Source organism: Petaurus breviceps, unplaced genomic scaffold (assembly GCF_028583685.1).
Source record: "Petaurus breviceps papuanus isolate PSGF00001 unplaced genomic scaffold, PetGlider_PUasm1.0 126, whole genome shotgun sequence".
Classification (NCBI taxonomy): domain Eukaryota; kingdom Metazoa; phylum Chordata; class Mammalia; order Diprotodontia; family Petauridae; genus Petaurus; species Petaurus breviceps.
Genome location: NW_027185655.1, coordinates 40,340,928 through 40,355,013, shown reverse-complemented (window position 1 = coordinate 40,355,013; position 14,086 = coordinate 40,340,928). Strand labels below are relative to the sequence as shown.

The 14,086-nt window shown below is 39.3% G+C and overlaps 1 protein-coding gene across 1 annotated transcript in view; it reads right to left on the bottom strand.

The window, feature by feature from the left end:
• AP1AR (adaptor related protein complex 1 associated regulatory protein) overlaps positions 1–12,473 on the bottom strand; it is a 41,108-nt gene extending 28,635 nt beyond the window's left edge. The window contains exon 1 of the mRNA XM_069095273.1: positions 12,305–12,473. Within this exon, the coding sequence (XP_068951374.1) occupies positions 12,305–12,384 (80 nt within the window). The 5' untranslated portion in view covers positions 12,385–12,473. The remainder of the gene's footprint in view (positions 1–12,304) is intronic.
• Between the last annotated feature and the right edge of the window lie 1,613 nt (positions 12,474–14,086).

The window sequence follows — 14,086 nt, the reverse complement described above, 5'->3', positions numbered from 1 at the left end:
TAACCATTAGGGGAGATGACTACAAAGGTCCAAGAAAGATAATTTCTTAAACCTGTGTGATTTGAGATTGAGGGTGTAAAGGGGAGAGATTTAACTATTTATTGAAAGTAAAGAGGCCACAGAAGTGAGAAATGTATATGAGCTTCCTTGGGAAGAGAAATTACCGTAGGAGGGTAACTGGATTTAACTAGAGAGAATCAATTCCTGCTTCAGAAACTTACCTAGAGGATGGATCAGAGTAGTTTCTGTTTCTATTAGGGGTTCATGAGTTCAAAGGTAGTGGATTCACCTCACCAAAAGTGTTTAAGCAAATAATGGATAACTCCTTGTTGGAGAGGTTTTACAACGAAATTCCTATAAAGGAAGGAGATGGACTAGATGGTTCTGAAGTCCCTTCCAACTCTGAGTTTCTTTAATTCTTCTGTGCAAAGAAACACTGTATCCCAAACACTTTATGCTGGGTATGCTTCAGAAGTCAATGCAATAAAGGGACTAAGAGAACCGTGCATGTTCAGGATCAATTGAAGCATAAAACAAGACATATTTGTCAAATGTGTCACACAAAACTGTCCTGCATAGAATTTAAAAGGAAGGAGAACTCAGTGTGAGGGGACAATGCTTAAAATCATATAGCAATGATGCTTGCTCACACATTTGATGCCACAGGAAAACATTAATTTTAAAGTTTACTGATGAATGAAAGCTTAAAGAGTATATATGTGGGTATGTATATATAACATGTATGTATGTACACACACAAATATTTGACAGAAAATAATGGGTTTCATCTTTCAAAATTCATTTTTTTCCAAATCAAAATGGATATATTTTAGAGTTAAGATAATTAACATTTATGACAAAATACTGAGGCATTCAAATTCAAATACAGTAGGATTCTATATTTTGGAATGCTAGTTTTTTTATCTTCTGTTTTGTTAGCTCCAAGTAATACATCAAACAACCAAATTAAAACCCAAATGCAGGACCAAAGAATTTAAAACAGGGGCAAAAGAAAAAAAAATAAAAAGGAAATTTGCAAAGTATTTCTTTAATGATAGAGGGTAAACATCTTGTTATTGTTATTTATGAAGCAAAGCTGCTACTGACTCCTATTACAGTAAACACTGAGATTCGCTGACAGAGTAAATATCGGAACTTGGCAAATGAATCAGTGTTTACATCAGAAGAATCCATATCTTAAAGTTTATCTTAAAAGAAGCAAAGGAATATTGATATACATATTTAAGAGCATTTAAAAAGCCAATTGTTTGAATGAAAGCTATTTCATATTTCAAAATGTACTTTCACAGCTATAGGCTAGAGTACACTCAAACTCAGACCATTCCACATTATGGAATGTTTATAAAGTAAGGGAGTCTGTGGCAGGAAGTTTTTAAAAGCACTGGGATAGGAGGAAGAGATTCATTCTAGTTTGAGCTTCATTTGTAAAATGAAGAGACTGGCCTAAAGTTCTCTAGAGGTCAGAGACATAACTTCCTGTAATTCTATATACAAGTTTCTCAGCATTTTTTCCTAAGAAGTTCCTCTAGTTTTCCATATTTTCTGCATCACAACTCTGTACTCAATTAGTTAGCCTTTTTTCCAAGATTTACCACTTATTCTCACATATGGACTAGTTAAGGGGAAGCTGTTTAGATGGGCAAAAGCTAGTAATGACAATAGCACCCACTTCCTTAGAACACTGGACAAAGTACCCACCCATGCACTAATATATATGCATATGGAATCTGTATGTGTATACATAGTCTCTTTTAATACACAAACTAATATTCTATTCAATTCAATGATCATTTTTCAGATGTTAATATGCACAAAATATTGTGGCAAATGCTGAGAAATATAAAAAAATAATCAAGACTCACAGTTGTTGATCTTATGTAACTTAAAATCTAAGGGTGGGGGGTACTTGCCATTCACATAAATATATAATAACTAAAAAGTGAATATGAAATCTCACATTCACTATGAATTGGTGTTTTCATTGATATTTATATCAATGAAAATGATATTTATACTCCTTCCAGTGGTAAATACTGCAACCCATGCATATTCTCATAAATTTGCCTGTCACAGAAGCTAAAATTTGGAAGGGACTTTTAGCAGAGAAGTTCAATCCATACTTAACATATCCAACCTTTGCTTTTTAAGACCCCTAAGGAGTGACACACCACCTTCTCCAGGCAGGTCATTTCACTTTTAGAAAACTCTAATTGTTGGGAATTTTTTTCTGACATTGCGATTAAATTTATATCTCTTTGCAACTTCCACCTATTATATAGATGAGAGTGAAAGATTAAGTGACTTACACAGGATTTGACACAACAGGGGAATGAGAGTGTCTAAGACAGAGGTGGGGAACCTATGGCCTCCAGACCACATGTAGCCTTCTAGGTGCCTGGGTGCGGCCTTTTGACTGAGTCCAAGCTTTCCAGAACAAATCCTTTTATTACAGGGATTTATTCTGTGAAGTTTGGATTCAGTCAAAGGGCCATACTTGAAGACCTAGAGGGTCACAGGTTCCCCATCCCTGGTCTAAGACAAAGTTTGAAGTAAATCTTTTTGATCCCATGTATGTGCTTTATTTACTTGTAGCCACCTAGCTACTTCTAATCTTACAAATCATTATTATTAAACTATCTGATTTTTCTGTTCTTTTCAGAGGTTTCAAGTTTCATAGGTGAAAATTATCAAATCAAAATCATACAAATGTATGGTATGTATATTCTCAGCTAGGCTACTGTCCTTGCTCAAAATCCTATTTTAGCCTTATTGGTGCCTTGTCTTATTCCATATAGCAATTACTAGCTTTTCTCCTTTTTAATGGCCACCAAGAGGATTCCTACTATTCACTAAGGTTAATGCTTCTGTCTGTGCCCTTCATCTCATCCTCTCTTACCTCCTCCAGGTGACTTGCTCCAAAAGATCTTTCTCACCCTGCCACAATGTACTTCTTTATTTTCATCAAGAGAACCATCTTTCCAATTCACTCATGTTCACAAGTGCACCACAAAACTCACAACACCTCCCACACCTGTACCCTTCTCTGCCCTCAGAGATACCACATCAGTTCAGACCCTTATCACCTTTCACCTGGACTACTGCAGTAACTTTGTAACTGTTGTACCTGTTTCATCTTGACCCTCTCCACTTCATTCTTTGCACAAAGAACTTGTTGGATGGAATCTCACTGGGCATCTAGTCAAACCCCTACATGAACTCTACAAGGGTTCACAGTCAATCTAAGCAGTCATGTGAGGAAAAAAGGAAAAGCAATTATATCAAGGAAATAACTGGGACAAATCAGTTTAACACACAGGACTAAACGAAAAACAATAATCCTTCACTATCAGTCACTTATCTGGCAGACTGAGGAAATTTAAAAGCCAAGATCCATGTCACAAAATGATATTCAGAACATATTTACTTTTGTTTTATGCACAATGTAAGTTAGGACATCTAGTTTTCCAGCTCAGTGAAGATTGGTAGTGGAAGCCTGCTAGATATAGATACATATTAGTATCATAAAAGAAATGAGTTAGTGTGACAGCAAGGGAGGACTAGACATATTCTTATTACCCATTAACTCTGAGATAACTCCCTGAAGAGAAATTGTCAGTCAAAGCAACTATGGTTGTTTCCAAGCACAAGAAAGCAGAAGACCAACAACAGCCTTATGAATTAACCATGGAGAATACTAAGCTTCAGCAACCCTCTTCCCACCAGCCACCCTGCTTCAGTAGGGTGCACAAACTGACCAGCAGATTTATATGTTGGGACCCACAAAGGGTACTCCCTCTGCCAACACATCTTCCTTGTCCTTCCCCCAGAACCTGGTGGCAGTAAGAAGCAGTCTTCAACTCTGCTCAGCTATGTAAGGAGGGCAGGGAGAAAAGACAGCTATCCTCTGAAGCACCTGAAAGCAGGTGCCAAGAGATGCCACTCTGAATACCCACTCTGCCCTCCCCCAAACACTGACATAGACCAACTAGAGAAATAAAGAATTAAGGTAAATGGGTTAGAGAACCAACAGGTCTGAAGCAGACTAGAATCCAAATGAAACCAAATCTGTTCCCCTCAGAGGGAACCTGAGTCAGTGACAGCTTTGAGGTACAGCCTGGGGATGGAGGTGCTAAGGTGGGGTAAACCAAACATCAAAGAAAAAGGAATCAGAAGATAGATGAAAATTACTAAAGAAGAAAATTCAATTAAAAACTTAAAACACAGCCAGATAAACCAATTAAGATATCAAAATTAGAAGTATTAACCTACCTAAAAGATTAAAGAGCTCTAAACAGATACTGCAAGTTAAAAGAAATTAAACCAAGACCTGATGAAATACAGAAACTTGTACATTTCCAAGAGACCACGGAACCATAGTAGTATGTGCCAGAATGGTTTAAGAAATCAGAACCCTGAGAGAAGAATTTAGATAAAAACAAAAAATAAAAATGGCAAAATCTATGGCTGTTATACCAAAAGAAATAATTAGAAGAAATCTTGAATCCATACTGGCAAGTATTCTCCAAGAAAGTGAGAGAACACAATGGAAAAGAAATATACTGAAGTGAAGGAGAATGTGACCCAAAGGGACCTCAAAAGCAATAATGTTAAAAGAACATGAGATCTACATAAACCATTTAAAGATTAATAGATGTCCCAGAACATGACAAGTCAAACAACCTGAATCACAATGCAAGAATAATACAAGAAAACTTCCCAGAACTTCTTACACAGAAAGCAAAGAGCAAATCAAAATAATCCAGAGAGACTCTAGGAAAAAAAAAAAAGAAGAGGGAAAGAGGGGAAGGATTAGATAAGTGGAAGCAAGCAAGAAAGGAATAAATCAAGTAAAACTCCAAAACTGAGGGAACAATCAAAAAAAATAAGGTGGATTGTTTAAGGATGACAAAGTGGATTAAACAATCTAATTGCAGGGACAAAGTACTCTCTTAAAAGAGGAACAAAAAATCCTTATTCAAAAATGGAGGAAAATATAAACCTAATAATCTAATAAAACAAAAGACTGACAGACTGGATAAGAAAACAAAACCCTGTAATCTGTTCCTTATAATAAACACAGCTAAAAACTGAAGACGACATACCTTATAAAAAAAGGATAAGCTGCATGGTGGAGGAAGTACCCACCAAACTTCTTTTATAGGCAAAATATAGTCCTAATACCAAAACTAGAGGAGGATAAAGCAAAGGAGAGCTAAAGGCCAATAATATTAATATCGACTCAAACATTTTAAAAGAAATCCTGTCAAAGATTACAGCAACTTATTCAAGAATCATTTATTATGAACAAGCTGGATTTATACCAGGGATTTAAGGATGGTTCAACATTGGGAAAACAATCAACATAAAATAAAAAACATAAAGAAACCAACTCAAGTTAATAGCTTCAACAAATAGCTACAAAATAAACCCATAAGAGTCAACAGGATTTCTAAGTAACACTAGCCACCTTGCTGTTCTTCACATACAACATTTCATCTCTCAATTCTGCATTTTTGCCAGCTATACCCCCATTCCTGGAATTCTCTTCTTTGTCTCTACCTTCTGGCTTCACTTAAGCCTTAACTAAAATCCTGTCTTTGGCAAAACAAAAACAAAAACAACCTCCCCCCCCCCCCTTTTTTAGCCCCCCCCTAATACTAGTGCCTTACCTCTGTGATTATTACATATAGACAGATATAGGCATAGATATGTATCACACATGCATACATACATACGTGTATATATATATATATAATTTGTACATAGCTGTTTCCTTGTTGTCTTCTTCATTAGATTGTGAACCCCTTGAAGGCAGGGACTGTTTTTTGGCTTTCTTTATATTCCTAGTGCTTAACCTAGTACCTGGCCTATTGGAGGTACTTTAACAAACGCTGATTGATAACTATGTAACAACAATAATAGAATAAAAGTATCAATAACAGAAAGGGAAATCCTTTTTTTTTTTGAAATTAACTACAAAATAAATAAACATCTGTAAGAAAAAATAGGAACCCACATAAATCCCATTCAAAATAACCACAAGATGCACAAAATTTTTGATAATCTATGACAGCACATTCAATGCTTGTATAACATAAATTACAAAACGGTCCTTAAAAGAAATAAAAAATAAACAGCTGAATCAAAGAATGAATAAAAAAGCATTTCTTAAGCCTTTACTATATGCAAAGCACTGGGAATACAAATAGAAAAGATAGTTTCTGTTCTAACCAGGGAGATAATACATATGGAAAGTTTCAGCTACAAGTGATATAAAGTGCTTAGCACAGCATCTGGCACATAGTAGGTGCTTAATAAACACTTGTCTGGGGCAGCTAGGTGTTGCAGTTAATAGAGCACTTGTCCTAGAGTCAGGAGGACCTGAGTTCAAATCCAACCTCATACACTTGATCACACTTACTAGCTGTGTGACCTTGGGCAACTCACTTCACCCCAATTGCCTTGTCATCCCCCCCCTCCAAAAAAAATTATTTTTCAACCTTCTTCCCCCATGCCTCAGTTTACTCATATGCAATAGACTTCTAAGGTCACTTCCAGCTCTGAACATACAATCCTATTTCCTACTTCTCTCTAAAAGTGTGTGCCACAGTCTTTTCCTATTCCTTGAATTCCATGTTTATTTCTACCTCTGTTCCTATTGCTTCCTCCCCATGTAACTAACAATCACTGTTACCACCAGGCATCAAAGTATATGAAATTCATCAGACCTCAGGGTCCACAATAAATGGTTCAGAGGTGATGTGGAGAGCACCACAAAAACATTTTTTTGATAGAAAATACTGTTCAGGAACCAGAGTCCCAAGCTAAGTCAGCCCATTGTAGGGAGCCCTAATCCTTAGCCTGAATTTTCAGTCTTAAATATACTAACATTACAAAGAAGTTTCTTTATTAAAGGAAATATCCTAAGCCAGGTTAAGCATGTTATTTTGAAACAGCGCCTTAAATTTTGGCTCTCTTTTAACAAACTATATACACAAAAGCAGGGGCCTCACCTTCCCTTTCAACATTCCAGAGATAGCTAAAACAGTATGAAACAAGTTAATAATTAAAACTCATTGAATCAACCCCCCCCCCCCACACACACACACACACAGAAAGAGAAAACTAACAGGCAAAAAATGGCAGAGGAAAAAAAGACAAAATTCTTTCCCTGGGGTTGAGGATTAGTCCAAAACATTTAAAGTTGCTTTAAAAATCCTGATTTTCCTCTTCTTAAACTGGTAATTCCCCTAGAGGTAAAAATGAGAATCAGAGAGTTTGGGAGTTGTAAGGGGCATCAAAAACCATATAATCCAACCTATACATGAAAGGAATTATCACTATAACATATCTTACAAGAAATCATCCAGCCTTTAAACCTAGGGGTTGGCAAAAGGGAGAGGAGAGGGGGCAGGTGAGGGATCTGCCACCTCTCTTGGAAGCTCATTTCACTTCTGAACAGCTCTAATTGTAAAGAAAATTTTCCTAATCAATTCCTAATTTCCTAATCCTTCAAACCTAAAGTGCCTCTTTCCAACTTCCATCCATCACCCCATGACTGTTCCCTCTGGGAACAAAAAGAACAAGTCTCATCCCTCTTCCATGAAACCCTTCAAATTCCCTGAATACAGCCACCCTACTCTCTACATACCCTAGTCTTTTAAACATGCCCAGTCCTTTCAGTTAACCCCCATAGGAGAACAGGACCTCAGGCCCTACTCTGGACACTCTCCAAAATATTAATGTCTTTCTTAAAACATTGGGAATCAGCTCTCAGAATTAAAAGGTACAAACTATTTTTGATGGGTTTCTTTTTAATGTTTTGCTTTTAATTATATTTCCTTGGAGTATTGGAAGAAGTTTACAAGAGTAGAATTATCAAGTCAAAGGGTAGAAATATTTTTATAGATCATATATTTCCTCACTATATATTCCTTTGGTTTACAAAGTCAACAGCAATGTATAATTGCACTTGTTTCTCTACATTCTAACCAACACTGTTTTAATAATTACCTTTATTTCTGCTAGTTTAATACACACACACAACAGCAACTAGAGTCAATTTACCACACCAAATATACTGGTTCAATGGGACTTAAAAGTCTTACTGAAAATTAACTAAGCTAGGAGGGAAACTAATTTCAATGGATGTATTAAAAACAAAACAAACATTAGACTGGAATTACAAGACTTCAAATCTTGCATATGCTACGTCTCTGTGTGACCTAGAACAAGCCTCTGGGTCTCAGCTCCCTTCTAGCACTTAAGTTATGCAATCTTTTATCATTTATCTTGAGCCAGTTATCCCTAGATGTAACCACCTTTGGGAGTTGATCAAATTTCTTTTTTATGTTTAAGCCTATGTGGTTGGATTGCCATAGAGGGGCAATCAGTAAAGCCACTAGTGGAAAAATAAATGATAGTAACTGAAACAACAGAGAACAAGTTTCTTTTCCATTCTATCTCTAGGCTCCCTTTCTAACTTCTACGTCTGGCTCCTGGTTTTGCCCTCTGGGACCAGAACAAATCTAGTCCATGTTCCTATTTTCTGACACAGCTACAAACAAACCCTAAAACTAAAGAATATTAATACAGGCAGAACTCCATTTAATGTCATGGATTATTTTCTTGAAAATATATAACATGAAACATCATTAGAGAGCAGTTACTTCCATAAGGGCTACTAATAATATGTCTAATGATGCTAACAGTTTTGCTATTTATGGCATCCTTTGGTTAAAGTATAATAATTACACAACTACACAGAAAAATAATGCTGTCTGAGATATTACTGTATCTGAAGACTAGCTCTGAGCTATAACAAACAATTCTGATGCTTGGGGCAAATTCAATCAGGTGACTACTGCTCCTGGTCTAACACTCTCCTGGGTGTTCTTGGTGTCTGTGCTGTCTCTCTCCTTAAATGAACACAGTCCCATCCCTGGAAAAGCCAAGGTCCAAAGGGCTCCATGCGGGCTCCAGTGTCAAGGAAAACACCTACCCTCCATAAAATAACCTGGCTTCTGTCCATGAAAAGGCTGGAAACTCTAAAGTGAGTGAATGGAAAAAATGTTTTGTTAATTGTTTAATATATGACAAGCACTGTTCTAAATGCTGGAGAAAATTTATAGGAAAAAAAGTGGAAAAAGAAAGCCTCAGATTACAAGAAGTTTATACTCTTACTGAGAGAGACAACACATAAAAGAAAGTTCAGCTGCAGGGCAGGAGGAAAGGTCTCAAAGTCCTAAGGGTGTAGCACTAGAGTGGAAGGCACAGCCCAGAGATCCTTGAGTAACTTGGGATACTGCAAGGCTTGATGCAGGTCCTAGAGGACTTTAGGAGGCAGAAGGTAAAGCCTACTGGTCTTCCACCTAAACAGACAGGATAGGGTTGTTATTTCCCATCTTTTCCAAGTTCTGGGAGCAGTCAACCAGTCTAGGGGAAGGAGAAAAGTAAGAAGATGGATTCTGGGAAAGTCAGAATGGATGGAAGCTAAGAGGAATATCTGGCAGGTCATGTCAGATGGATTCTGAAACAGGCCACGGCAGAATGTGAAGGGGGAAATTAAAAGGGGTCTGGTGCCACAGAAATGCTAGGTTAATCCTTTCCTCCTTATAAAAGCTGCTCTAGAGAGGGAAGAAAAAACTCTCTACTGATTATCCCTGGGCTGTCCAAGTGAAACATTGCTCCTCGGCCCAATGCCTCGCCTGGGCTGGGGAAATCCCAGTCCACTCTTTCTATCCAAGAAGTGACCTACAATAAAACAAAATATAACACAATGCGGTTTGAAAAATTAAATGAATAAGTTATTTCAAAACTTTTCATTATGGACATAGAAAAGTAGCTCTATGATACAATTTTAAATAAGTTTTTGGATGAGTCTTTTAATGTTATTGCACATTATCTACTGGCTCAGACTCTTCTGTTAACTCAAATTCAAACAATTTAAATTTAATAACTTATCTATCAAGAAGTTTTGTACATAAATATGCCTGTGAAATACATTTCTATCCTCTATGAATTATCTACAAGCAATTTTGAAAACTCTGTTTTCCCCACTACCACCTTCTGTTGCCAAGATGGGGGCTGGGAACTATTTCCAATGCTACGCTAAGGAAAACATAATTAGGCTGTGAAACTACTATTTAAAAGCCCAACATAAAGCACTTAAAAGCCCAACATAAGTGACTCGATTATCCACTATTTTGAATTATTTCAGATGGTGCTCCTCTCCATTAGGGAATATAAGAGAGATAAATGACTTCCTGGAACCTCAACCTCTCAAAGTCCATCAGCAAATCAGGCAATTAAGTGAAAAGGGTCTCTAAGCAGCATTAGGCTATCCCAATAACTACACCTGAAACTCCATCTCTTTTGCTCCATTGGTCAGCCTACTTTACATATAATTCTAGTAAGTTTGGTCACTTAATTTTTACTCACATAAGTTAGAAACACCAAGTTATGAAGACACAATCTTCAAAGTAATTGATGACAGCTCCATCAGGGAAAAGCAAAAAACCCCAAAACAAACAACAACGACAAAACCCAGTCTTACATGAGAGGTCAATTAGCCTACCTAATCACACAGTTTGGTTTCTGAACCAAGACTCAAATCGCTCATCCCTCAAAATACTGTGTTTTTTGCATTCTTCAGAAAAGTAAAGATGTGTATAGTGCATCTCAGAAAGAGGTGATTAAAAAAATGTTACAACCCGCCCACTTTAAGAGTCAGAAATCAGTTACTTGAAAAATTCAATTAACTTTATTCCCTGATGATACTGAATGAGTAATTTCTGTACCTAGGTTCTATGCTAATCAAGGTTCCAGAAAACTACTTGTTCCAGAAAATGCAAAATAGTATATGACACAACATGAACTAATAATATGGGGCACTGATTTTTCCAAAATACTTTTCTCACTAAAATAATCACAATAATTATAATAGCTAGAATAAAGTGCTCTTTTTGCAAAAGCTTTACATATATTTCCTCATTCAATTTTATGGCAACTCTGAGTGGTAGGTGCTATTATTATCCCATTTAAACATGAAGAAACTGAGGAATAAAGCAACTAAGTGACTTGCCCAGGATCACACAGCTATTAAGTGTCTGAAGGGTGTATCTGAACTCAGGTCTTTCTGACCCCAGGTTCAGCACCAGATACTCTGTGCATTCAATAACCCTGTGAATTAAATTGAAGAATATTCCCCCTTTTACAAATGAGTAAAGAGGCATATCTGACCTCAAATGTTCTCATTAAATTATGACTAGAACTAGTTTCAACTCTAGGTCCTCAGAAAAGGCATTGAAAACTCTAAGGAAAAGCACTTCAGCAGTATCTTGATTCTGCTTTCCCAACATTTTAGGAGCACTGTGCAAAAGACATACGAGGAGAATTGGTTTTATGCGTCAAGTTGCACTGCAAGGAGATTGGGTGATTGAGCCAAATCCTACAGTGTGGACCAGTACCAGAGTAACAACACAGGTATACAGACTTCCAATAAGGTGGTGGCAATAGCTGCAGTATAGTGCCCCTCTTGCTGTGATCACTGTCATGTGAATGCCCACAGGTAACAGTGACATGATCAGTTGTGTGTGTGTGTGTGTGTGATGGACCTCTTAGTGACTGCAGCTCCTTACTACTTCTTCAAATCTATTTTCCAAATTACTTTCATTAAAAATTCACCTGTATCAGCTTCATACAGTATGTATATGTATACAGAGACACAGCTATGATGGCCTAAAAATGAGTGCTACTTCTTTTATTCTATTTTCCAAATTCCTTCCCTTGAAAATTTATCTGCAACAAATTCTAAATCCTATGATCCTTTTAGGAAAGATAAGCAACGATTAAATAATTGGGTCCCATCTACATATACACAGTCATGTATGCACGCATACATAGTGTCCCAAAAGTCTTAGTGCAGTCTACTAAGGCTTCAGTAGCTTAAAACTGCATTGTCTTGTAGGAGCCTGTAATTAGTGACCGCAGCTCCTATTTTAATTCCATTAAAAATTAATTTGTAACATCCTCCGAATACTAGAGCCCACTTGGGAAAGAGAAGCCCGGTCCTGTGACCCAGGGCGTGCAAGGACTCCGGGATGCTCTCCTGACAGCTGGGCAAGTTCCCCTCCCCCCATCTCAGAGTGAGGAGGGGGCTCGCGTGTCAGGAGCCCCGCCTTCTCCCCTCCCCAGGCCCCGCAGCACGCGAGCCCCGCTCCGAGTGTGTGTGTGTGTGGGGGGGGGGGGGGGTCCCCCGCCCAGCCCCTCCCCCCGCGCTTACCCGCCGCCGCCCCCCCGCTGGAGCCGTCCCGCTTCCTTGCGGAGGAGCCCGAAGCACTGGGTCCAGCAGCAGTTCCCCATGGCATGCCGCTCGTCGCGCCCCCCGACCTCAAGGCCCAGCGGCCCCCCTGTCGCGCGCGCGCCCGGGCCCCGGCCCCGGCCCCTGCAGCCGCATGGGCGCGAGGAGCCGCTAGCAGGCGGGGGGCGCGCGCGAGGGCGCGGGGCTCGGCGGGGAGCCGCGGGCGGGCGCAGAACAAAGGCGCTTAGCGCTCCAGCGGCCGGGAAGCGGCCGCGCCAGGAAGCCGAGCCTGAGCCGGGCCCCTCCGGCCTCTCTCCATCCGCTCGGCCCCTCGGCCGGCCACGTGGAGAGAGACAACCGCTGTTCGCTTCAGAGTCCGGCACGTAGACCCCGCCCTGCCCACATGTCCCCGGCCTCGCCACCTCCTTTCTCAATAAACGCGCCCCGCCCCCGCCAGGCCCGCCTCTCGCTCGGGAGCTTACGACCCTCCCGGAGACTGAAGGCTGCTGCGTCACTTCCGCCGGCCTCTCCTCTCATGCTTCCCTAGTGCTGCAGGGGCAAGTTGAGCGGGCTTCGTCTTTTGAATCGGAATGTCTCGCCCGGCTTTCCGTAGTATTCGTTTCCGGACTGCATTGGCCCTGCCCCCTTGCCTTCCTTTGTGAAAGTGACAAATTCGTTGCCAGAGTCTCAGAGTTCCAACTTGGACTTCTAACTTGACTCTTGGCTCCAAGAGAAGAAAGATGGATTAGGGAAAAAGGAAAATGAAAATAGATCTCATCTTGCATATTGTCATCGATGTTTTCACTCTTGTGATCATTGCATCCTAAGGGTTAAATAGGATCCTGGGGAATATGTACTTACACCCCGAGGATTTAGTAAGATTCCAGGGAATGTTCTATTTTGAGAAATTCCCCGGGGGAATTTGTATGTCAGTTTGGAGGCACCAAGTGCTTGGAGGGACTTGGAGACCCCTCGGTGCTAGTCACATACCCCAAGGAGGCCAGAGACAGAAGATCTTCTAAACACCCAAACATTCATAGTAGCACTTTTGTAAACTTTTGGCGGGCCCCTTTGGCATTCTGGTGGAGCCCACAGACCCTCAGAATAATGGCGTTAAGTCTATAAAATGGAATATACGGACGAACAAAGAAAGCCAATTATACAAAGTGAGCCAGAAATCTTAGTGTATTTTAATGAACAGCTTAAAACTATACGAAGACATAGTAAGACTTTGGGGACACCCAATATTAAATAGTTGTTTTTTTTAAAGCACTTGGACACCAGGTTAAGAATCCCTGATCTAGTCCGACTTCTTCCATTGTGCATAGGAGGAATCTGAGATCAATATCAAAGATTGTTCCAAAGCACTAATAGTAAGAGGAATGTAGTTCAAAACAACCCTGGGGTTTCATCACACTCAGAAAACTGGCAAAGATGATAAAAGATGTGAATAGTAGAAGCTGGAGGGACTGCAGAGAGAGACTAATACATTGTCAATGGAGCTGGGATTTGATGCAATCTTTACAGAAAGCAATCTGTAATTCAGCTTTAAAAAATGACTAAAGTGTCCTTAACTTTTGCCCCAGACATCTTACTGCTAGTTTTATACCCCAAGAAGGTCAAAGACAGAAAGGGAAATATTCATAGTAGAACTTTCTGTGGTAGCAAAATATTGGAAAAAAAAGAAGATTTGGAAAATGGCTAAACAAGTTGTGGTACGTGAATGTAGTGAAATGTTACTGTGCTGTAAGAAATGATAAAACT